Source organism: Cryptomeria japonica, chromosome 3 (genome assembly GCF_030272615.1).
Source record: "Cryptomeria japonica chromosome 3, Sugi_1.0, whole genome shotgun sequence".
Lineage (NCBI taxonomy): Eukaryota > Viridiplantae > Streptophyta > Pinopsida > Cupressales > Cupressaceae > Cryptomeria > Cryptomeria japonica.
In genome coordinates, this window is record NC_081407.1 from 160,421,058 (window position 1) to 160,447,528 (window position 26,471).

Sequence of the window (26,471 nt, forward strand, 5' to 3'; positions counted from 1 at the left end):
TACAATCACATTGTTGCATGTCAAAAACAAAGACATAATGGCTGATGGTACGACAGTTACAACAAGTGCAAACTCATTAAAATGTCACGAAAGTCACCAAAGTCCACATGACTAAAACTTGGTGTATCAAATGTTACTTGCTAGGTGCCTCCAAACAGCCATAGATTGGGTCCAAGATGGGGGTGCTTCACCTCCTAGCTCACACAACTGTATTCCAGATGGTATGGCCCAAAATATGGTACAACTCTCATATGATCTTCTATCCACTTCCTCATATAATGTCTTCAATCCACTTCCAACTTGTATACCCTGCCAACATAGGCTGGTAGAAACACTAACAGCAGATTAAATCCTTAAGGAAAGGTCTAACTCTAAATATGATATTTGCAGTAATTTGAACCTCAAGCGAAGGTAAAACCAGCAAGGAATGGGACGGCCAACTAAAGAAATTCTCATTGCTACAAAGTACTTCTTCAATCTACATCAAACACTTGCACACCAAAAAAACTTGTCAAAGTACATTAAAAGTTGCCACACAACAAAAAAACTTGACAAAGTACATCAAAAGTTGCCATTGAACAGCAAATAGAGATCAAACTCAACTTTGCAACATAGCCATAGTTGACTCGTCAAGGACTCGGGATTCTATAAGACTCATGAGTCTTTTGCTTGGACTCGCGAGTCTTTTGCAGAGACTCGTGCGACTCAGTTATGACGCCCAACAAGCTTAAAAAGTGACTTTTTTTAATTATTTCCCCTCATTTGGCATTCTTTCTTGGTGAAAACAAGTTTGTAGGGTTTGAAGGAGGAGAGGAAAGAAGATTAAATTAGCAAAAGAGATCTAGGTAAGGATTTTTACTCTCTTTTTTTTTTCATTTCCATGTTTTGAAAATCCAAAAATCTTGAAAAAGAAGGGGATATGCTGCCAAAAAAATTTCTATTTCCTTTCCTAACTTATTTCCTTATATTTTTTTCTTGTTTTTGAATGCTACTTTTCCCAAATGATTCATTGTCATTTTTTTTGTTGATTTTCCATAAAACCTTGCTGATTTTTTTATTTTTACATGTTAAATCAGCAATGGCAAGTTCAACTCCAAGGGCAACCCCAAGGTCAGGAAGACAAAGAGATAAAGCATGGAAATATGGGATTCCAGGAAGCAAAAAAGGGGAGGTCACTTGCACCGAATGTACAAAATGGATGACTGGTGGAATCATTAGATTAAAATACCACCTCGCACAAATGCCTAGATATGGTGTGGACATATGCCCCAATACAACTACAGAGATTATTAGAGAGATGAAGGCCCTTTTGTTGAGCATGATATGCAAAAGGAAGAAAGGAAAAAAACAAAAGAAGCCATAGCAGCTGCAATGAATCCCACATTGTCCACTTCAAGTCCCATTGGTCACACTCATGGTCGTTAGTCACTTTCATCTTTTGGTGACAATGAGGGTGAGGCTAGTGGCACTCTTGTTAGATCACACCCTAATTTTTTTGTACCACGCAATGTTCCAGGTGCACAACCTTCACTTGAAAGTACAGGATAGAATAGAGAGAAGCATGAACAAGCAAAGATAGCAGCATCAAACTTTTGGTTTTACATTAATATACCTTTCAATGCAGCAAACAATGTGTATTGGGAAGGTTTGGTTAATGCATTAACAGTTGTAGGTAAGGGGTTTAAGGCCCCAATAGGTCATGATTTCAATGGGCCATTGCTAGAGCAAGCTATAAAAAATACACAAGTTGTGGTTGATGATCAGAAAAGATATTGGAAGAGAAAAGGATGCAACATTTTATCCAATGGATGGACAGATAGACAGAATAGGACTCTTCTCAACTTCTTGGTGGCTTCAAATGGTACAATGGTATTCCTAAAGTCTATCGATGCCTCAAATGAAATAAAAAATGCAGAGACTTTGTGTATTCTATTGGATGGGGTGGTTCAGGAGGTTGGAGTTGAGAATGTTGCCCAAATTATCACAGACAACGCAACTACATATGTATCTGCAAGTAGAATGCTTATGGAGAGGCATCCTACGATTACATGGAGTCCTTGTGCTGCACATTGCTTGGACTTGATGCTAGAGGGCATTGGGAAGATTGGATGGGTGAAAAAGGTGGTTGAAGATGCAAGAAGTGTAACCAAATTCATCTGCAACTATACATGGGTGCTTGCTTTGATGAGAAAACAAACAAATGGCAAGGACCTTGTGCGGCCTAGAGTGACACGATTTGCTAGCCACTTCATCAATTTGCAGAGCATTCTTAGTGCCATTCCTCCTCTTAAGCAAATCTGTGTCTGATGCTTGGTTGGGGTCTACATACTCAAAAAGGCCTGAAGTAGAGAAGATTGTGAGCATCGTTTTTTATGAAGAGTTCAACAAAAGTGGAGAGGAGTTGATGGCGGTAAGTAACAAACACAAAAGTAAACTTTATACAATCTTGACTATTTGCTGATTTTATTTTTTCGGGGTTAATTTTGTACTAATTTAAAATTTGTTTTCATTTTTTTAGGTGACAGAACCTTTGGTAAGGGTTCTTCATATGGTGGATGAAGAGGGCATGCCAATGGGTTTCATTTATGAGGCCATGGATAGGGCCAAAGAGGCCATTTCACATTACTATTGTGGAAATACAAGAAAATGTGAAATCCTTTGGCGCATCATTGATCGTAGGTGGACAAAACAACTCCACCAGCCAATACATGCCTTCGCCTACTTCTTGAACCCGAAATTCTACTTCTTTGATTCATTTAGGGCTGATGAGGAGGTCATGGCAGGTGTTATTGCATGCATTGATAAGACGGCACTTGATCCCAAGTTGAGAGACAAGGTTCTTGATGAGTTGGAGGTGAGATTTGACATTTGCAATTGCTCTATCTTTATTTATGAATTTGGAAATGTTCATTATTGAATTTGAGTTTAACAGTTTGACTATCTATTTATGAATTTGGAAATGTTCATTGTTCAAGATCTACAAGAGTGCAAAGGGGAGACTCTTCTCATCACAACTAGCAATTGATAGGAGAGGAAAACAACAACCACATAAAAAATTTAGTAACTTAGTTCAATAGTGCAAGAAAAAAACTACGAACTTGATTGTTACATTTTTTTTCTCAATTATAATGTGTCTAAATGTTTTTTGTAGATTTATGGTGGGAGAATTATGGTGTTGGCACACCTAATCTTCAAAAGATAGCTGTCCACGTTTTGTCTCGGCCATGCAGTGCTTCTGGGTGTGAATGAAATTGGAGTGTAGTTGAGAGCATTCACACAAAGAAGAGAAATAGATTGACACAAAAGCGGCTCAATGATCTTGTCTTCATTCGGTACAACCTTCGCCTTCGAGTTAGAAAGGTGGAGGGTGTTTCACATGAGGCCATTGACTTGGATGAAATCGATCCATATGGTGAATGGACCGTGAATGAACAAAATGATGGCGATGATGTCCTCCTTACCAAAGAAGAAATTGCAGAAATAGAGAGAGGAGCAGCACAAGAAGCAGAAGGAGCAAGATTGGATGAAATGGAGGACAAAGATGAGGACTTTGATTTTGAAGAAGAATCATCTCACCATTCAGATACCACAACATCCACTGCTACTACTTCTAGCTCAAGGCCTAAAAAATTGAGCTATATTAGGAGAAATACAAAGAGGAAGATGTAGTCTTCTCTTTAGTTTGTTCATTGTTGTTTTTCACATTTGGAGTTGGACATATCATTATATGTAATTTTGTAAACATTTATAAACTTATGCTGCTATTATACATTTTAGAGTTTGAAACTATGAGTATGAATGATGAAATTTCAAATATTGAGTGTTTGTAGATCATATGACATGTGTAATGTTTCAATTATGGCTCTTATGTTCTCTAAATGCATTAATTTCTTTATGTTTATTTTGTAAAACTACGGTATTTTTTTTGCCGAGTCTTTCGCAAGTCTTTCACGAGTCCAAGTCCGAGTCCAAATTTTTGGTTTGCCGAGTCCGTGGCGAGTCCGAGTCCAAATTTTTGGTTTGCCGAGTCCGTGGCGAGTCTGAGTATTAAAACTTTGGTTGTAACTTCAGGATAAAATTACCAAATCCAACTATGAGGGTTTTTGTCCCCAAATCTGGTATTTCTAGAGGATTTTCATCCTTAAGAAATGTGAGAAAAATTCAAATCTCACTTAGAGGAAATAACAAATATGAAATTGGTAACCCATTTTTGCTATGTTACCCCAAGTTTCCGGGACGTTTTTCTTTTCCCCCAGAACAAGGGACGGCAAGGGACAACTATATGTGTGTGTGTGTGTGTGTGTGTGTGTGTGTGGGTGAGAAATTTAATCATAGCAACATAATAACATTTATAAATTAGAGTCTTGATTCCAATTCTAATTATGTAATATCATTGAAATTTGAATCAATGATCATTCATCTCCTTCTCCTTGCCTGCCTACATGAATTCCTCCTTGCCTGTCGTTGCACGCCCAGCACTGTTTTTTATTTTTTGTTCAATGTTTTTTTGGCCTTTAGTTTTGTCGTATGGGTTTTAACTTTGGGAAAATTATGATATCGAGATATATTATATCGATATCATATATAATATATTATTAAAGTAACTTTAAGATATCGATGGGAGGCAAAAACTTATTAACTATATCGATATCAATCATCAGACTATATCAACATTAAATGATTAATATTATGATTATTGTTTGTAATTTGTAAATTATAAATATTATAATAATTTACGAGCAAATTTACTATTTTTTATAAAAAATTATTATAATAGTCAGGGATCCGAATTTAAAATAAAAAATTAATTGCTCTCAAAGCTGAATAAAAAAAATTTAATTGCCTTATAGCTGGAAACGGCTAGCCAGGCTAGGGGATGGCTTGGGCGTCCCCCGCTGTTCCGGGGACGGTCAACGGTCTCTGAAAAAAAAAGTTGACCATCCCCAAGTTTCCAAGACAGTTTCTGAAAAATTTCGAGGTTCGGGGACAACTTGGAAACGTTCTTGGCCGTTCCCAAGTCCCCGAAACGGTTTTCGTTTCCGAGATGGGTGCCTTGAGGCCGGAAATGCATTTCCAAGTAACACTGCATTTTTGTCCATAGCTCCCTCCTTTAATAAAAAATTTCAATGAATATAATATAAATTTCTCCTTTTTCCTCAATATTCACTTTAATAGTTCAAAATCATTTTTAAGTGTGCTAAAAGGTCACCTTTTCCCCATGAGCCTAATGCTTCCTTTTTAGCACAACTTAAAGTCGACTTCTAAATAATTAATATAAGTTGTCAATATAAAAATATAAAAAAGTAACTTCTAACAACTTAATAGTTTAAATTATTTTTCCTTTTTTAATGTCAATTAGCTAACTGGAAACTATGGATGGCCAAATAATTGCTTATGTACTAGAAGAGGACATTATTGTTGAATCATGTAATAAATTCCCTCATAGACTCGTGATCACCCTTCCTCGAAATCAAGAGTTGAGCAAAAAGAAAATGATTTGTCCTTAACCAATTTGAAGCATGACAGGAATTTCACACACATGACCTCATCATGTACCACTCCTAGAATGCTGCAAGTTGTGGTGAAGACAGTAGTATGTTCATCAAGGTGTTGCATGTTGTACACCATGAAATTTTGAAAAATTCTTCCTCAAACCTTGTGGGAAATTGTGGCAAATTTCAAGTACCAAGGGACCAATGTTAGCTCTCCATAGCAAAGGAAGCAAAGACAAATCATTGTTGTTACATGCATTGCCACCAATTGTTCAAAAAGACTCTTTATCTTTCTCTTTGTTTCTTGCTACAAGATTGTCTTATTTTAGCATGTTAATTTATCTCTTGTAAGATAGAACAAAACAATCTGTACAATAGAACCATTCTCCAAATTGCGAGGGGTAACCTAAAACTAAGCCTAGACTAAAATTGCAGAGAAATTTAACAAGTGTGCACACTATACAAGATTTCATAGAAGGAAATTTGTATAAAAACAATGATTAACTAACTATGCATTTGCAAAACTATTAATAGTCAAGCTTTGTAGACAAAATTTTAATATATTAAGAAAAACAAACTATCAAAGCATGAACAAACACAACTTGCTACTAGCTAACTTAGAGACCAACATTCTACTACAAGGTTTTGAAAGAATAACAACCCATGATTTCAAAAAGTAAACAACTAAATCCCATCCAAAGCTACAATCCAAAATAGAAAAATGTAATCAATACAAAACTTGACTCAAATAGAATCTACTTTCAATTTACTCAACCAAAATTTTGAAAATTACTATCACAATAACACAAAAAACTTCAACTGAACGATAGTCTTGGTAGCATAAGCCCAACATCAACTATCATTGTTTGCTTCATCAAAGTTGAGGCAATCATCATTAACTACAATAAGTGTTAATTGAAGCACAAAACACAAAAAGATTGTAATGTCTCTTTCATAAGCACATCAACATGGTGGACATTAGCCTGTTCAATGAATTTCCGTAGTCTAATAGGTTAGGGCTAGGGGACTCATGATAACAATTTGATCTAGCAGTCCAATAGTGACAATCGTTTCATTGAGCTCAAGCAATGAGACTTGCATAATGCCCTTTTCTGGGGTGGTTTTGCGTAGTTTTACCATACTATTTCAAGTAAGTCAGCCCAAACACCAATTAAGCTAGTTGTCAATGTTACTATTTTTAGATGTGTCAGAGGATGTAGTTATCTTGATATTTGATATAATCCAATACTTTTAATTTTAGTAACGATAAGCTATAAAGTTAAGTTAAATATTTAACTTTCTCGTTATTTTTATTTATTTAATTGGGGCCTATTCACCCAAATAATAAAGTAAAATGCAAATATTTAATAAAGTGATCTTTTTGGAATGGGCACCACTTTTGGGAGACATAAGGATTTTAAATTAAATTAAAAAAGGACTCCTTGGCTTGGGAGTGGGTTTTGAACAGCATATAAAAGTGAAGTTTGGGAGCTCATTTGAGCATGCTTGGATTTGATATTTTGGAGATTTCTCTTTACAGTTGAAATTATTCATCTTGTGGCTTTGTGATGACTAAAAACCTTGCAAGGAGTGTCTTCAACATTGGTGAAAGATCCAATCTGAAGGATTCATCTGGTGGTTCATATAGGGATCACAGTTGGGCTTCATTGCTGATTGATTCTCTCAATTTGTATAGAGTTTACTGTATATCAGACTTGTTGGCACTCAATTAGAGAGAGTTTGGAGATTGCTTATTGTTTACATCTCCCATAGCTGGTTGCACATTGTCCTTGGCTGGCCGTACCTGCCTGGGGGTGTGAGACTTTCAATGTTGCTGGGTGCTAGGGAATCGGTGGAGTGTATTGCTTCTATGGGGCGTCTAGGGTTGGAAGGCATATTGCTGTTCATTCTGTGATTTACAATCCAGTTCTGGAGGTGTGGTGTCCATTTTGGAGGCTCTTGTTGCCAGTTTTTATTGCTAAATCAAATTTTGTAATCTCCAGATTTTGTGGGTATTTAGAAAAGGCATTATGAGGTATATTTTGACTATCGGGTTTGTCTTTATTTTGATGAAACATTGTACTTTCAGTTCTGAAATCAAATATGTAACATTTCTGGTTGTGGGTTTGCTTGAATATTGTACTTTGTGAAGAAGTTTTTATTTATTTAGTTGCTGCAAGTGTTAACATTGCGAACACCTTCTGCATCTCCATCTATTTCTCTCAAACATATTGAAACTGCAAAAACAAACACACTAGAAAAAAACAAGGGTTTATGTTACAAAGATAACCTTGTAAATTGACTAAGAAAACCACAATTGACTTAGTATTAACAAAAATTCAAGGATCAACTAATGATGCACCAAACAAAAAAGTAGTATGAAAGTTAAGTTTCATGGGGGTACCAACACTCGTGCCCCACAAAAGCTCCCCAACAAACTACTACTTAGCACTCATATCAGAAAGGATTCTTGCAATTTGCACTATGTTTTGCCCTTGAGGCGTGTGTGTGCATTCAATGCATAACAATACAGAAATATAGGAAATGTAACAGTACACAAAGATGCGAGTGAGAAGACCTCATATGTTTGTATTCATTGATTCCAAATGCCAGTACATTCAAAACATAGTTTCCCTTTCGCCTATCACATCCCCTGAAATAGAAGCCCAAGTACATATCTATAGGTGTCGGTACAGGTTGTCCGTGCCAACTGTCGGCAACCGTCAGGTCACCACCGACCCTTAACACACTTAATATTCTAATTACAATATGACATATTTACCCAACAACATCATCCCCCCAAAAAAAGGAGGACGTCTCCTAACGACTGACAAGCAAAATGGGGAATGACACCAAGACAAAACAAGAAAAATCAATGCTGAGGGGGTACAAAGAGCATCCTAGATGCAAAAGGTGTTGACGGTATTGCCACTGCCAACTGCTCCCTCAGTTGGTGGACCTGCTACGTCCTATGCTTTAGATCTCGCTCAGCGACCAGCTGCCTTTCCCTGGATTTCTTCACCATAAAAACTGCTTCCATGGGCCCCTTCTGCTTGTCATCCAACTCCTCGAGGGTAGAGGTGAGACGGGTCTCAAGGGCTGTCCGCTCTGCCACTTCCTATGCGTGCCCCGCCATCTCCCGAACCAACTCTGCCTTGGCACGAGCCAACTCCTCCTCCAGACTAGTCGCTCGAGCTCGTTGTTGTGCGAACTCCATCTCTATCGCATGCAAGCGAGTGACTAGCTCCTCTCGAGCTGTGATGGCCGCCACCTGCTCTGTCTCTGTTGTAGATGCACTATGTTGGGTACGCTTGAGCTGGTAGTACCCATCTCGGAAGGCTTGCTCTACCCATTGTAGGAGCAAGTGTACTCCACTAGCCCCAGCTGTCTCCTCACTCCTCCAATCCGCCAACATCTCGGGAGTCTCCACAACAGGCCAACCCTTGGCTTCAAAACATCTCCCAAACTCCTCAGCACACCCTTCGGTGGCAAAGGCGAGGAGACCCTCAACGGTAGGTTGCCCAAGAGCCCGCTCCTAAATAGAGGCTGCTAATCTCCGTGCACTGGCCTCGATCTCCGTTGTCATCCTCTACGTACTAGCTCCCATCTCCGCCAAAAACATCTCTATGACCTCTGGCTGGCTCTCAGTAGTGGCCCGCATCTATTGCTAAATCTCTGTCATCTCCTCCCCAAACCCAACGGTGTCCTGCAGGAAGTACATCGCCTACTCCTACTACCCCTCCACCTGATGAGAACTACCCTCATCTAGGTCCACAATCTTAAGAAAAGGACATGGTTGGGGTGAGGTAGGCGAGGGTCCTAGTGGTGGCATAGGAGGCATCGCATAGCAACCCAGCCACGCATCCATGGTGGCATCATCATCTCTGGCCATTAGGATCACCGTGCCTTCTGATGTCGTCACCTCGATATGTACAGGTTCCCTTCGTACGACAGACCTAGTGCAAGGAGGTTCGTTGGGAACCAATGATACTGCTCAAGCTCCCTCTGCCACATTTTGTGCCTGAATCACTAGTATATCCCCTGTCGGAACTGTTGTGGCGACACTAGAGGGTCTAGGCAATGGGGGTCGAGATCTCAACTGCCCAAATCCTGGAATGGGCATGGCTAGTATGGCTCCCACCGTCACCCCCGAAGCCGGGAGGGGTGTCAATCCTCCATCCAAAGTCAATACTGCTAGTGCATACACTAGTCGGCCCACTCCCACAGGTCACACTCCACCTGTCAGTAATCCACAGATACCTCTCGTCACATGCCCAAAAGACACCACACGGCCACTACTCTCCTATGTACCAGGGGTTTTCTCTACTTCCTTTCGGCTAGCAAGGCAGAATGTGTCATGACTCTGGCTGCTCCTAGAAGAAGTGTCCTCAGAATCTTCCCCTTCCTTTGCACTATTATCATCCTCTTCTTCTGCCTCTTCTTCTGCATCTTCATCAACTGGCTCTGCCTCCTGCTCATGTTCTGACACTACTACATGTGGTGGTCTCCTTCACTTCCTGTCGGAATGGGCTTCCCCGCTACATGCAACGGTATCCAGGTGGGTCCAATACAATATGGCTGGCTATGAAGAGTCCAACGTCTCCCAAGGTTTCCAAACATGCTTCTCCGGAGAGACCTGTGTGCGTACAGCAATCAAGGAATAACCCTATGGCATGGAATGGCATGGAAAAAGCTTTGTGTCGTAGGGTCAAAAATTCATGAATTCTGTCGGACAAGACTGCACCCCAATTGTACACTGTCCCATTCCTCAATCCATTCATAAGTGCAATCATAAGTACCGCTGTGTCAGATGCCCTCTTGGCTCCAGTAAGTCTGCTTTTCATGACATCTAACAGACATTGCCATTCTCTTGGCACGATGTACTATTTTTTCAGTCCTCTGCCCTTAGGTGCCTTAATCGCTGCCCATTCCTATTCTGAGAGATCACTTCAACATATCAGCTGTAGCAGTTGCTCTTTCCTCTCTGGCGACATCTTAGTGGCATTCTTGTCTACTTTCTTCCCCTCGTCTGGTATGCCAAAGACCCTAGCAAAATCCTTGGGTGCAAAGGATACGGTTACAGTGCTTTGCTAATAAGAGAATGTCAATGCCCTAGTTGTGATGTCGTATGTGGCCACCATCATGCACAGACATGATTCAAAATCCTTGATCGCAAAGATGGGCATTTGAATTGCCCAGTGCACCTATGCTTTCCTAAGAGACTGCTTAATCACATTACTATCTGGGGTCTCCAGCCACCAAGTTTTGCATACACTTCCACTTAATCCTTCAAATGTAATAGTGTCAGATGTGATTTTTACCGACATTGGCTTCTTTTTGCCCTTTCCTGTGTCTGTTGGTCCTGCAATTTCACTCCAGACCGCAACACTCTCTTTCCCTTGTCCATGCCTATTGTGCTTGCTTCAGCCGTCTTTCCTGACTTAGATAGTTGGTCTAACTACCGCAACTGTTTTCACCAGTCCAGCTTCCCCAGTCTTAATTTTCCCAATTCCATTTGAATGATTCTTTAAATTACCAGTGCCAACACTTATAATTTTTTCAAATGCCATTACTTTTCGTTTTGCCGGCTACAGCGATGTTGGTACGATGTCGTACTTCCTTGGGCATGCACGGACTGTACGGAACCCTCGTCCTCTTGTTCAATTCTCTTCACTGACCACGTGTACAGATTTCAAGTCGGCACTCCTTAACTTGTATGGACAATTGGGGTGTACGGACTCTTGGACCTATGGCACCACCTTGTATGGCCTCCCCAAGTTATATTGCCTTGTACGGATTTGCTTGTCGGGGTACGGATTTCCTCTATGTAATGTACGGATTTAAAACTCCGGCCTCCTATACGAACTCTCCTACTTGTCGGTACAGTAATCGTGATCTCCTACTTGTCTGTACAGTAATCATGATCTCCTACTTGTTTGTACGGTGATCGTTATTGCCTTCAGTGTACGGTATTTTACCCTGCAAGGTGTACGGATGTGTTGTGGATGTACTGCCCAATTTAATGTCCGTCGTACGATTTTTCGTCCGCCAAGTGTACAGTCCTTCGTCCGTGCGATGTCCTTCGTCACCTTCTCGGCCGTACGGACCTCTTCCTATCGGCTTCCTCTACCACTATCCTATGGATTTCAATTATAGTTTGACTGGATCACCTGGCCGTATGGATTTCGCGTGGTCCCGTCTCAATCATACAGAAATCTGCTCTCATGCCGCCGTACGGATTTTTCACTAGGCTCACTTTTGCCAATGTACGGATTTGATATGATTTGACTGTACAGTTATTTAATATCTTGGTCGTATGGTGAGTTCTCTAATTTTTATTTTTTTTAGAATAACTCAAATGTTTGTATTCATTGATTCCAAATGCCAGTACATTCAAAACATAGTTTCCCTTTCGCCTATCACATCCACTAAAATAGACGCCCAAGTACATATATATAGGTGTCGGTACAGGTTGTCCATGCCAAATGCCAGCAACCGTCGGGTAACCACTGACCCTTAACACACTTAACATTCTAATTACAATATGACAGAATTACCCGACTACACACTACACTTAACAGCTTACTAGTTTACTACATGGAACCGCCATTGGGATCCAAAATTATTTGACCAACCCAAAACTGCAAACAGGAAACTAAGCATAAGCACTTAATGATTCACTTGTGGCTAACTGAGAACCTAACACATGCCTCTACAACTTACTATGTACCACAGGAAACTATGGATAAAATTTTGCCTGCACGACTATGCTCACAAGTCACAACCATAAACAAACATTAAGAACTTTACTAAAGGAATTTTACGAAGCACTTTATGCGACAACCATGTTACAAGGCTTCTAATGACACTCACAAAACTTGTGCTACTGTGCAATAGAATGTGAGTTCTGCCCAGCTGTGTACCACTAATAGGAATTCAACTTGCATGGGATCTGTGGTAATCTGATTGTAACTAAATTGTCAATGTCATGTTGAATGTTCGTCTTGAATTATATAATCACCGGCATGGCATATTTATTCTATCAATAAAAAAATTTCCATATTCTACATCTGAAACCAAATTTTCTACAATCAAACCATAATTTGCATATGTTCATGTATTGTAAATGTGTTTCATCAGTTCACTTTAAAGTTTAAAATTTTGAATATAAACGGATGAAGATTCAAGCAAAAAGAAGAGAGAAACATTAATGTTTTATTACCAAATGTAAAAGGTGTAGATGCATGGCAGTTCCACTAGGGTGAAATCATCCCAAAAATGATAATTACAAAATCAAAACAAATTCAGTTCACATCTGAACAGATTCAGATTTTTTGGACCAGCCAAATTTGCAAGGTTTGGTTTGGACTTTTCAATTCCTATAGAAATTATACCAAAAAAAAACTGTCTCCTGAATCAATCAAACTTACCCATTAAGTATACGAAAAACAACTCAACACAATGACCATCCACAATACAAACTTATAAAAGTATATATAAATAAAATCTGATAGTAAACTTACCGAAGCCAATGATATTAAATTTCTGATATTTTAATAGTCGTACAGGAATCAATTACAAAAAAAAGGGCACTACCCACTTGTGTAAACAAACAAATAATCGGCCAGTAATTTTACATGCTAAGTAAGCAAGAAATCTAAGTTATTGGGTCCTTCAATTTCAGGCCTAGCTGTTCCTGGGAGAACCCTTTGGCCCTAGAAACTTCTTTTAGCAATTTTCCTAACCACATACATGCCTTCAATGTCACTAGTTATTCCTCTAGTGACTCTCTTTTATGTGTCTTCATGCAAGATTGTTCTTGCTTGAATCTTTGCTAGTGCAGAACAATGGTGGTACAACAATTCCTCAGCTCTCCAAACTCCCATTCTTTGTGTCTCCAAACTTGAAATTGCATTGCAATGTTGTCATCTGCAATACATACACACACACACAAACACACACACACACACACACACACATATTGTGTAGCCATACATACCCAAGGGGGGACTGCCCTACTGGCAAATCCAAAACCCAACTTAGCAGGAATTAGATGACATGAATAAGACAAATATTTCAAACTTAATCATATACAAAATTCAGGTAGCAAAATAAACAGGTTGGCTCCAGATCTGAACATACCTCATATGCAGCACCAATTTTCTTAAACTTTTCTTCCGCTCCTGGACTCTTATTCATATCTGGATGATACTGCACCCATATAACAAAAATTGCTCAAAATATGACAAGGTAACTACATGATTCGGTACTAATCCAATTTCCAACAGATATATGACCTAGAAAAATTTTAAAAGATTGTAGATGCTTAAAAGAAAGATTAAGCCATAAGCTCAAGTAGAAACACTTCAAGTATTAAATATTTTAACGATATTCACAAATATAATATCTCAAATTTAGAAAGTGACAACTTGGAATGGTAAAAGATATCAAAAATTCAAAGTAGCCCCTTTTCTGAATGCATAACAGATTTTCTAGATTTAAAGAATGTATTTTATTTCTCTAGATTTAAAAGAATGTATTTTATTTCTCTAGATTTACAAGAAGTATTTGATTTCTTAAAATAGCCAACTGAAATTTTGGACAAGAGTCACAAAAGACCCTCAGCTTTCACAAACTATCCAGCACAAGAATTCAATTTTTTCATTATGAGATTTAAATAAATGGATGGCTAAAATATTATAACACAGAAGATAGAATGGCAAACTTCATAGACAGGTTAGTAAAAAGAAATAGACAATTAAAAGAGAAATTTAGAAAATGGCAAATTCTAATTGCATATTTTGTAAGACTTCCAAAATGCAATACAAAGCTTCTCTCCTAATCTTCTTAAGACTTTTCTCCTGCTGAAAAATATAAGCTCAAAAAAAAAAAAAAACCTCAGTTCCAAAACAAATCATATTATTGGTTGCCAGGCAACCTGAAGCAGTCAATGAGATAGCAGCAAGTAACACAAAATGGGAAATGAGGATGAAAAAGATGCCCATATCTCTTTTTAAATGCAGCAAATTAAAAAAATATGTTTTCAATTTACAATAATCATTAGTTACCATTTTACTTATGAGTATATTTTCAGTTATAAATTATCGATCATCATTTGTAAGCAATTATCATTTATGGGTATATTTTATCATATTGCAATACTCATATTGTTTACCCTGTAAGGACAAGTGTGATTTATAAACTACATGTTTTTACACATTTACTTCAAATAGAATGATATTTTTACTCCTTTCTCCAAAATATTCAGCTCGAATTATTTTACATTCTTTTCACCCACTCATATCTCATCTTTTTATGGATATGGCTACTCTAGATAGGACATAAAGAAGAATTGCCAAGGCATTTCCAATTCAAAACACCTCTCTATCTCTAATCAAAACATGTATATATCAGATTGTCACTAAACCAAACTAAAGTGAAGTGTAGACAGCCATAAGACTCGCACATTAGGCTAGCATCACGTTGATATATATATACAGGCAGATTGTTTGCTGCTATATCTGATAAATTAAGTACAAGAAATAATAATACAAATGATAATGCATACCAGACACGACAGTAAAATATATCTTTATTTGCACATGCAATTATTACAGAGGAGAAGACAATAGATGATCGGCAAAGGATTACAATTGACCCGACTATTCCATACTACTTTCCTTGGCAGTACACAGCACATTTAAAGAACCCAACAGTTGCCAAGAGGAACACAACCGTCAACCAACCAACACATTAACTACCCGAGAGTGACAACCTACTTAATACAAAAAAATAATACATTGGCAGATAAAAAATATTATCAAACGTAACAATAGGCATTTTATGCCGACTACACAGATCATAATTGGCAACAGGCAACAAGTCCTGGAAATTCCAGTGGACCCAACCATGGTAAAACTAAAAACTATAAGCGTTGAGTGTAGAATGATTCGAAGTTAAGGTCATAACATTCCAATTGACCACGGAAGGCGCTCTTACAAGCAGCAAGAGGCTAGTGGTATGGATTGGGCAGATTCCACATGAATACATTCAACAACTTCTTCCATTCAATCTAATCAACATGAAAATAAATTGAGAAGTAGAACCATGAGGCTTGTTGAAATAACAAATTTCACCATAACTTCAATGAAAAGAGTATCTCATTTACAAGTCATACCAACAATTCTTCCCTCCCCTAATCTATTTCTATTCCAATTGCTATTCTAATCTCTCCTAACCATTAGCTATTCTCCAACTATTAACTATTCTCTATTAACTCTTAACTATTAACTATTATCCTTTACAAATGAAGAGCTTGAGCCTTTTATAGTGCTCTCAATACAATTCAACGGCTCAGATCAATTTGAGATCAATGGCCAAGATTTTACAAAGAAAACCCTAATTAGGGTTTGTTACAACAAACTTTTCCTTAGCCAATGAGAAAATGGCATTCCATGAGTGTGGACCAATAGATGTCAGGGGTAGGTACATCGGAGTTTGTGCCATCCCTCGTGGGTCAGGTAGATTGAATCAAGACATGCAGAGGTAGACCTTCCCTAATTGGTGAGTGGTAACTGGGACGATGACTAGGATTCCACCTCAACTTGCACTTGTAGAGATGACTTGTCACCATGAAGGGGTGTTGAGAGATATCTCTTGATACTCAACATTATCTAGCTCGCTCAAAGTAGTGGTGATGGGAAGTATTGGTGTAGTTAAGTCTTTCTCCCATCCTTACTTGTGTTTCTTGGAGTGATTCTATGGTCTCTCCTTAGCCATCTTATGATCTCTCCATGTCGATGTGATAGAATGAAAACCTTGAAGATAACCCGCTATTGCTTGCAATTGTTGAACACTTGAAGTTTTTCAACTTAGTAGTACTTTGAGTTGTCTTCATGCATTGGAGGTGTTCTTGATGCTAATGAAGCTTCTTGAAGTAGTCCCCTTGTATCTTGTCCTTGGTCTTGCATAGTGATGATAGGAAGTGTTTGTCATAATCTAGTCATCCCTCCATCCTTGCTTGTGTCTCTTGCCTTATGGTGGTTGCATGATCTTCCCTTTTATATCTGCAAAACAAAGCAAGTATAGTATCAAACTCATATGATATATAGCTTATATAATCTCTTAACTTGACATAATTTCTGACTTTGAATGATTGCAATCAATAAATTCATTGGGTAATTTGAATATCCTAGAGCAAATTTGGGCTGTCTAAAGACGAATTTGCTGGTTGATAGGCTTCCTAGCTGAGCAAATTCGCTTTTCCTCAATACTTAAATGATAAATTCGCCTTCTCAAGACATCAGACCTGCATCCTCAATAATAAATTTTGCCTATATGCTGGATGAAATTCGCAAATATGCTGATGAAATTCTTTGTCCTACTGAGGTAATTCGCTGACCTGCCACTGATGGAGAGAAAAAATGTTTAAATTGATGCTTGGAATGATTGATTTGACCTTCCCTTTATATGCAATTTAGGGTAAGAGACATGTCCTGGGGAGTAATAGGCCGACTTGGTAAAATAAATAACAAATAGCTTCTTTATGATAGCTGACTTCTTACCTTGAACTTCTCTTCTTGGAATTTGAAATACAAAATTCGTTCTAAAACTGTTGCAAGGTACATGAACTTGGAAATTTGCTCGCTGTCCTTGCTAGGGACATGACTTAAAATGCATCTCGCTCACTATCCTTGGTAAGGACAAGGTCAAGATGTGAAATCGCTCTATGACCTCCTTAGGGACAGGCCCTATAATTAATTCGCTCTTCCTAAGAACAAGACCAAGATTAAATTGCATCATTTGATTTGATCGATCAAGGTTTAAAGCAATCAGTTCACTCTCTGACCAGCCCAGGGACAGGACCTAAATCCAACATTCCCTCATGGTCCTCTCAAAGGAGAGGACCTATATTCAAAATTTGCTCCATGTTCGTCCTAAGGACAAGATCTATAACTTTATTTTGGTCAGCCCCTTAAAAATGTATACTTTATCAAATCGGGTCATATGTTTGATGATCAAACTCAAGGTAAGGATTTCGCTCAAGGTCTTCCGTAGGACATGCCCTATAGTTAGTGAATTCACTCCACGACCGGGCCTTGGATAAAACATATCACATCCTTCGCTCTGTGTCCTTCCGAAGGACAAGACCTAAATGACATATTTCTCTCTCCGACCCTAATGAGGATAGGACCTAAATAACATATTTCGCTCAATCTCCTTTGCAAGACACTTTTTGTTAAATTGCTTCATTATTTGAGCGATCAAGGTCTAAACAGGGAGTTTGCTCTATGACTGGCCTAAGGACATGCCCTAAAATGAATTTCGCTTTGTGTCCTCTAAGGACAAGACCTATAGTATGGGTTTTGCTCTCAGAACTTGCTAAGGACAAATTCAAATCGTTCAAAAACTAAGGCAAGGCAAGACAAATTCGCTCCATGACCTTGAAGAGGACAAGACCTATAATCAAATTCGCTCTTGGTGACAATCCTAAGGATAGGTTCAAAATATAAATACTTTTGCTCTACATCCTTTCTAAGGACAGCCTTATAACTTGAAAATTTGCTCCCTGACCTTAAGGGGGACAGGTCTTAAAACTTAGTTCACTCCAAGATCTCTCTAAGGACAAAACTTGTAGATGAATCCGGTTCATGCTGATGCAAGATTTAATGAAGAAGGTCGCTTACCCTCCTTAAGGAGAATTTCGCTCTATGACTGCTCTAAGGACAAGCTTCAAATTTCACTCTATGACCAAGGTGAGGACGGGCCCTAAAGATGAATTTCGCTCTATGTCCAAGGTAAGGACAAGACCTATAACAAACTTCGCTCACCAACCCTCCTAAGGACAAGACTTCAAAGTGCAGCTCACTCACAAAACCCAAGGAATGATCTAAATAACCCCTAATCACTCAACTGACCTGACCTACTTCACTCCACCTTGAGGAGACCCACCTTTGAGAAACTCAATCCCTTCAATGCAAAGGCTAAGACACTAAAACGACCAACAACAAAACTAAAAGTGCTAACCCTAGAAAGCAAAAAAAAAAATGGGGATCCCCATTTGCAAATGGGGCGATGTGTGAATATCTCACAACACCAAGTATTCTCCCCAAGGGTTCCAATCCTATACCAAACCAGTCTGGGTATTGGTCCTACAAAGGGAGCGGCCCAAGTTCACCCAAATGCACTCCAAGTTGCCCAAACAAGGAACCCAAGGTGCTCATGCAGGACCCTAGGTGAACCTAGGGGGTCACAATGATCACCCAAAGAAAAGAAAAAAAAAAATCATTTTTTTAACACATTTTATAAACAAAAAAGTGCAATACCTAATTTTGCCTTTACATGATAAAAATGTGAAAATGGTGGGTTCATCTAGTTTCAAAGGCATTAATTTGGGCTGGCCCATCAACCCCATTGGTTCTCTACTCCCAAACCCAACTAGTTATTGAGATCCCTTGTCACATAAGAAACTTGATTATAATGAAGGGTAACAAGGAAGTGGAATCTAACTCTTGCATGTGCTGATTTAGATGTTATTGTTGCACAACTTGCCAAAAATCTCTTTAGATGAGGCAGCTTCTACATACGTCATGGCTAGTGGAAGTGGCATTATATCTCATCGTGGTTCAAATGGACTTGAACCAAATACGGACTTCGATGCTCTTGATGAAGAGCAATATGAAGCTTATTGAATATTAATTGTAATTTTTATTGTGTTGAGTATTGACATTGGACAAATCAATGAATTATGAATTTATGAGTCTTTTACTTTTTTGCAAATTATGACATATTTAAATATTTTCTTTATTGGCAATTGAGAATCACTGTTTTATTATTTTTTAAATTTTGAAGTTTTTAATATATATAATACAATCGTACCCAATGAAAAAATTTGTCATGCATACCCAAACCCCACACCGATACCAATTGTCATGTCTCCTTTCCAAAAATAGTAATTTTACTAGTTATAATAAGTCAAATTATCCAAAAACAGTAAACCAAGACACGTGGATAAATCAGGAAATATTGCCCTTTATGGTTAAATGATCAAATCAGATTTAATGTTGAATTGATAAATATGATTTAAAATATTTTGGAAGCAAAATTATGGAGTGAGAAATTGGAAAGTACATATTAGAATGTTAAGTGGCAATTGGCAGCTTTTGACAACATGGGCGAGTGGCAAGTTTTAACCGGGAAAGTTAGGAGGTGGAAGACAAGTGGAGGGGAAGTCACATTCTTGAAAATCCAAAGAATCTTCCCTCTTGGTCATGAATTTTGAGTATGCATGTTTTATTAGAGGGTTTTGGTACCATTTCTCATTCGTTGACTTGATATTTTGCTCATTGTTTTGTTGTTCTTCAGAGGCTGTCAAACCCGTGGAGAAGGAGACCGAATAACAGGAGTTTGAAGGTTTCCAGGAAGGCTAAGAACAAGAATCTGAGGCTCTTCCAGGTGCAGGCTCATACAGAATTTGCCATTGTGAAGATTGGTATCACTTTCATTAGTTTATTTCAACAATTTGTAAGGGTTTGGTTGTGGGTTGTGTGAGCTGTGTGAGTTTGCATTTCTAGATCTTTGTTGCAGCTTTAATAGCAGAAATGGAGTCATTTGCTGCTATTATTTCATGATAATATCAGACATTATATGCTCCAGAACTTGGGTTATGAGTTAAGTGGTGTTTCTATGCATTTGGTCTTGCCAGATAGCTCTAGGATTAAGGGCAATTGTGTGATTTGTATTTTTGAGTGTGAGTAAGCCCTTAGCAACCTTGAGGCCGTGGGTATTACTATTATTGGAGTGTTTCTCATGTGATTTTCTGTTAAGACTGTTAAGAAAATTTATTAATAATTTGGGGAGTTTATCTGGAAGTCGCAATGGTTTATCTCTATGTTTGAGCTCCAAATTTAGGGTTCTATTTGATGTATTTTGCAGCAGAAGTCCATTATTGTTTCCTGATGTATTTAGCAGAAAATGTGATGTAAAACCATATCCAAAACAGTAATATTAAATATATATTATACTTTGGTTTCATTAAGTTTCAGATTTGTTTAGTTATCTTTTGGAGATATTTTCAGTATACCTGATTTAACCCTTTATGTGTATTTTGCAAATCTGAGTTGAAATAAAGTCTGGTTTTCAGATCTGATTTAAAATTGCAGCAAGGAACATTACAATGGTATCAGAGCTTTGATCTTGCTAGCCTGAGGGTTTAATAGAATTTATGCAGCCCAGCGAAAGAGAAAGATGGTATTTACAGTGAAAGAAGAATGAAGGGCTTTTGGATAGATCCTCGGAAGAAGAAACTCAAATAGAAGCTTCCAAGAAAGTGAGCATGGGTGATACTGCGGAAATGCATAGGAAGCTCCTCGAAGAACTTCAAATTAGTCAAAGGCAAACTACAAAAAGCCTAGCAAAGACCAAAGAAGTGATGAGATTACTCAAAGAGAAACTGTAGGGTTTGGTGTTTGCACATGAGAAAGGCGGTCTTTCAGAAGTTGCAAAAACTTCAAAGTCATCGTCTTCAAAATCTTCACATAGTATTTTCTTACCTGCAGATGAAGCACCCACTAAATACACCTTCCAATCCTATTGAAAATACTGCAAGAGATTTGCTTGCAATAAGGGCAACCTATAACAACCTAGATGAGGAATTCAAGATTTCAATTCCATTTAGAAATTATGTAGACATGATGAATACCTTGCTGCCAAGGAAGGGTTATAAGAAGGACAAAGATAATAGAGGGAAAGAGCTCAAGACTAAGTTGAGTAAACTCTCAGCTCCTACCTTTGATGGGTTAAACAAGATTTCCAAAAGCGCTTGGTTACAGAAGTTACAAACTTCCTTCACTCTTAATCCCATGAAGGAGAAGGTTGTTCAATATGCAACTCTACACCTTGAAGATGCAGCTTATGATTGGTGGTATCATGGTATGTGTTGTGAACACATCACCCCATCAAGATGGGGAACCCCCTTTTTTTTTTAGGTTTTGCCTCTCTAGGATTAGTATCTCTTTGCTCTCTCCTAGTGAGTGGAGTGGAATAGATCATCAAGTGTTGCAAAGAATTGATTAGTAGATGAAGGACTCAAGATTCAATAAGCTAAGCAAAGTTAGGTGAAAGAAATAAAGAAGAATCGTCCATAAGGTCGCCTACCTTGCCCCAATTTAAGAGCAAAATTTTCATCAAAAACTGTCATTGGAGCGAAATTTGCTTAAATGCCTTGACCCCATACCTTGCTCAGGTCCTAGAACGAAATTTTGGTCCCGTCCTTCAGAAGGTTACACAACGAATTTCCTCTATACGTGTTGTAAGGGTCGAATTGATGATGCTTTCATGTGAAAAGATTGGAAAACTTAAGGCTCAAATCAATGAGGTAAAAGAAAGTGGAGAATTCCAAGTCATGTCTTTGGATAGGTCCTAAGTTGGATGTTGAATTGATGTTCTTGGAGAGGACATAGAGCGAATTTTTTCTTCAGGTCCTATCCTTGCCAAGGTCTTGGAGTGAAAATTCCATTATAGGTCCTGTCCTTCCAAAGGATGGGGAGCGAACTTCTCAGCTTGACCTTGTCCTTCCAAGGGACATAGAGTGAATTCCATTATGGGTCTTGTCCTTGCCAAGGTCTTGGAGCCAAAAATCCCATTATAGGTCTTGTCCTTCCAAAGGATGTGGAACGAATTTCCTACCTTATTCCTTGTCCTTCCAAGGGTCCTAGAGAAAACTTCATGCCTTGCCCTTGCTAAGGGTCCAAAGCGAACTTGAATATGTGTATCTTGGAGAAGTATTAAAGCGAACTTTGTCTAGAATCATGAGCGTACCTTGCCAAGGTACAAGAGAGAACTTTATCATTTGAGCTTACCTTAGAAAGGTCTTGGAGCGAATGGCATTATAGGTCCTGTCCTTCCCAAGGACAGAAAGCGAACTTCATTTTGAGTCTTGTCCTTGTCAAGGACATCGAGCGAAATTGTCATTTAAGTCTTGTCCTTCCTAAGGACGAAGAGCGAACTTCCATTATAGGTCATGTCCTTCCTAAGGACGAAGAGCGAACTTCCATTATAGGTCCTGTCCTTGCTAGGGACATGAAGCGAAATTTTGATTTAAGGCCTGTCCTTCCAAAGGACATAGAGCGAACTGATTTCAAGAATCATGTTCTTCCCAAGGACCCAAAGCGAAATTCAACAAGGGCAAACATTTTGGCACCATGATCAATTTCAAATTCGAATTGCTAAGGGAGAGTCTGATTTGTTAAGTCAGCCACCATCAAGGAAGCCAATTTTATTTTTTTTGTTTGCATTAAACCAAGTCAGCCTTTTTACCCAAAAGACACACCTTTACCCTAAGTCACATATATAAGAGAGGTAAAAAGATCATTTTAACATCAAATCAAAACACAATTCCTCTCTATAAGCGAAATTTAGCAGCAGATTGGCAAATCACTACAGCAGGTCAGCGAACTTCACCAAACATCAGCGAATTTCAACCAGTATATAAGGTAAACTTCACCATTAATTGCAGGGTTAGTCTTTTGGAGAAGGCGAATTTTGTCATTTGAAGATCAAGAGGAAGCGAATTTGCTCAATAAAGAGGCCTATCATACAACAAATTCACCTTGGACAGCCCAGATTTGTATTAGGCATCAGACTTGCATCCCAAATAGGGATTTCATTAAGTAGTGTCAGTCATTCAATTGATAGGAAATCAACAAAGTCAGAGGTAAGGACTGCATTTTAAGATTAAAATCAGGTCTGATTAAAGGCTGAAAGGCATAATTCATTCAAGTTAGGATGCATGTGTAAGTTAGGACAGTCTTATGAAACATTCAATTATCGTTAAAAAGTAGGACTGGTTTAAATCAGTACTTCATCTTCATTTCTAAGGTTTTGCAAGCTCAAAGTCATTATCTCCATAACCTTGTCAAGATCCTAACTTGAGCATCTCTCATAGGTGAACGATGGCAGCGCCCAAGACAAGCAGATCTACCTCAAGGAAGGCTCTCATCAAAGAAGATCAGAAGAATGATGACTTGGAGACCAAGAGAGACCAAGATTACGTCCAGGTGGAGCAACATTGGAGATACAAATCTTGGGAACTTCAATGTGAAGAAGTTTCGTGAGGCACCATACATTGGCAAACCATCACCTATAGCCAAGAGGATAATAGAAAGCAGCATCATCAAGGCAGTCGCTTCCCTCCTGCAATTAGATGTCATGAACTAATGATTGAATGAGCCAAGCACTATGATTCACACTCAAGGACAATTGTGGCTGAGGATGGAACCGTTCTTGCCTACCTATCAAAAAAGACCATAAGTGAAGCCTTCCACCTACCAGAACAAAGGGGCATGATTTATAGAAGCTTAGAAGAAGCCAAATCGATTTATGAAGATGATCCTGATGCATGCCTATCAATCATCAATAGGGACTGGTTGCAAAAGAGTAGACCTCGTCTAAACAAGATACCTAATGGGCCACACCGAATTGACTTCCAAGAGGAATTCAGGGATTTGATCACCTTGCTTGGTCGAGTTATAGGTGCTCCTCAAGCCTTTTGTTTTGATAAATGGATGTTCTTTTTCATTCAAATAATTATTAAAGGGAAAGGAATGATTAATTGGGCAAGAATCATTAGTAATTGCCTAGATGTACAACTAAGAAGGTTAATTCCTACCAAGTCATTCCACATGAGCTCATATGTCATATATTCTCTAGCAAGGAGTTATGAATATGCGGGGCTACCAAATAGAGGTAGAGTTGGAAGAGGGTCCAGAGAGATAAGGGTTTGTGATTCTTATGAAATATTGCATCACCCACCTAAACAACACAAGAGAACAATCAATGATACTTTCACAATGCACATCACCAAGACTCTACAAGGTGGGATCCATCAAAGATTGTCTCCAGAGGCACAAGCACTTGTCAAACAATATGGTGCGTGGTTTATTCAATTTCCCAAATTCACATATATAAGGATCCAAGGATGTCCTTCCCCTCCTTATATGTTGCCACGTTATCCCACAAACAGGATAGTACTTCTTGAGGTGGCAAGGCAATTGTTAGCATGTACCAAGTCATTGAGGTACAAACACGGAGGTGTCATCACTAATTCCATTTCACTCGGCAATTCAGTAGAAGTTTGTCCTTCCCTCCAAGTAGTTGAATATGTCTAGTCAGAGTTATCTCTTTATTTGTTTACACCATTTGCTTCGAGAGATAAATTTGATCCCTATGGTAATGTAGAAGAAAGCATAAGCATGTGTTTCAAGTAGAAGATTTTTGGATGAATGCACAATATGCTTAGAGATAAAGAAGAAGGTGCACTCCCGGCTGCCTCTTGATCTCATCAGGAAATGCAAAATCTATAGAGTGGTTGATCAGGCAACAGATAGTGGTAGATATATATGAGATGGAGGATAAAGGAATAAAGATTAATTGGGATGAAAAGGAAGCCACAGATTTGAGGGAATTGATGAATCAAGTTTTAACTTGCACACGAAGATGGGTAGATATTCAACATCAGAAATTGAAGGAGCAAGATGTGATAATGACATTCAAATTGGAGACAAGGACAAAAGAAGAAGAAAGGGCAAACGTCAGTGAGAGCAACTCTCATTCCAAAGGATCAAAAAGGAAGAATGAACAAGGAAAGAAACATCCAAAAAGAAGCAAAAGACAAATTCCGATCAGCCTCCTAGCGCTTCTTCTAGACACGAGAAAGAAAATCAAGACAAAGATCAAAGAATAGATGAAGGCATGGTCCACGAAGTAGATGAATCAATGGAGTCTACAATACAAAATGACAAGAATCATAGGCAAGATAAAGGGAAAATGCCTCAAGAATCATCAAATCCAGCCCTTCATATCCAAATTTATGATGATGAAGAACAAGGAGACGATAATGAAGTAACTTCCCCTCCCAAGAATGAACCATTGCTCAAATAAGTGCAAGTAAAAGAAGGAAGATCTTCTATCCCCGAATGGCTCAAAGAGAGGCTTACCAAAGAGATAATAGAGGAAGAAGAAGAACAAGCATTTAATTTGAAAAGTCTTCTAAACGGACCTCAAGAAGTCATTAAGAGAAAGAAAGCTCCAAAGATGTCTAAAATAATAAGAGATGATGCAGGCTCCAGAAAGATACAGATTGCCACTCCAACGGTAGATAAATATGAGGATGAGATTATGGCAGAGGAATATGATTTGGAGACATTTGACTTAGGTCCACTCATGTCATGTCCCCTCCTTGACCAGTATATATATATATCCTAAATGAGGCAAGTATTACTATTGATTAATATAATGATTAACAAATGATTATTTTGAAATATATTTATTTATTAAATAAATTATTTAACTAAGAAATATATTAATATTTATACTGGAAATGTGATAATTCAATTATTTAATATATGTTAGTATATATAAATAATATTAATATATTAAATGAAATTAATAAATAAAATAAACTATTTAGAAAATATTAATATATTTAAATATATTACAAGATGGGAATATGAAGTATTAAATAATAAGCAAATCAAATAATGTAATACTTAACGCACGTTAAATGGAGCAAAGAGTGGACAAAGTAAACTATGTAAAAGTATGTTTACGTGGAGGCAACCCCCCACATGGAGAGCTAACTCCATGGTGGCCCCTCCCTGCGGGAAGTGGTGGGACGGGGGTCGCAGCCTGGGCTGCGACCACCGTCACACCCCTTCCTGCAGAAGGGACCCCGTGGAGGGATGTGATCCTTCCCTTCCACGGGATATTAAGGGAGGCACGGGGGGAGGAAGTAGAAAAGCCTACAAACGGCCACTATGGAAGCAAGGAAGGCTCAAGGCAAAAACAAGGACTCCCGTCTGCAGACAACAACTGCAAATTGTGAACGTCAACATCAAGTGCAATCTGCAGACAGGTAAGAAGGGTAAGGGTCATAAGATATATATGTGTGTGGACGTGTGTACCACACACACACATATATGC

The 26,471-nt window shown here is 38.4% G+C and overlaps 1 protein-coding gene across 3 annotated transcripts in view; it reads right to left on the reverse strand.

Annotated features, from left to right (window-relative positions):
- The window catches only part of LOC131031023 (uncharacterized), a 235,747-nt gene that overhangs the window by 141,671 nt on the left and 67,605 nt on the right, over positions 1 to 26,471 (reverse strand). For all 3 annotated transcript variants that reach the window (XM_057962026.2, XM_057962027.2, XM_059218121.1), the window contains one exon: positions 13,635 to 13,703. In XM_057962026.2, the coding sequence (XP_057818009.2) occupies positions 13,635 to 13,703 (69 nt within the window). The remainder of the gene's footprint in view (positions 1 to 13,634; positions 13,704 to 26,471) is intronic.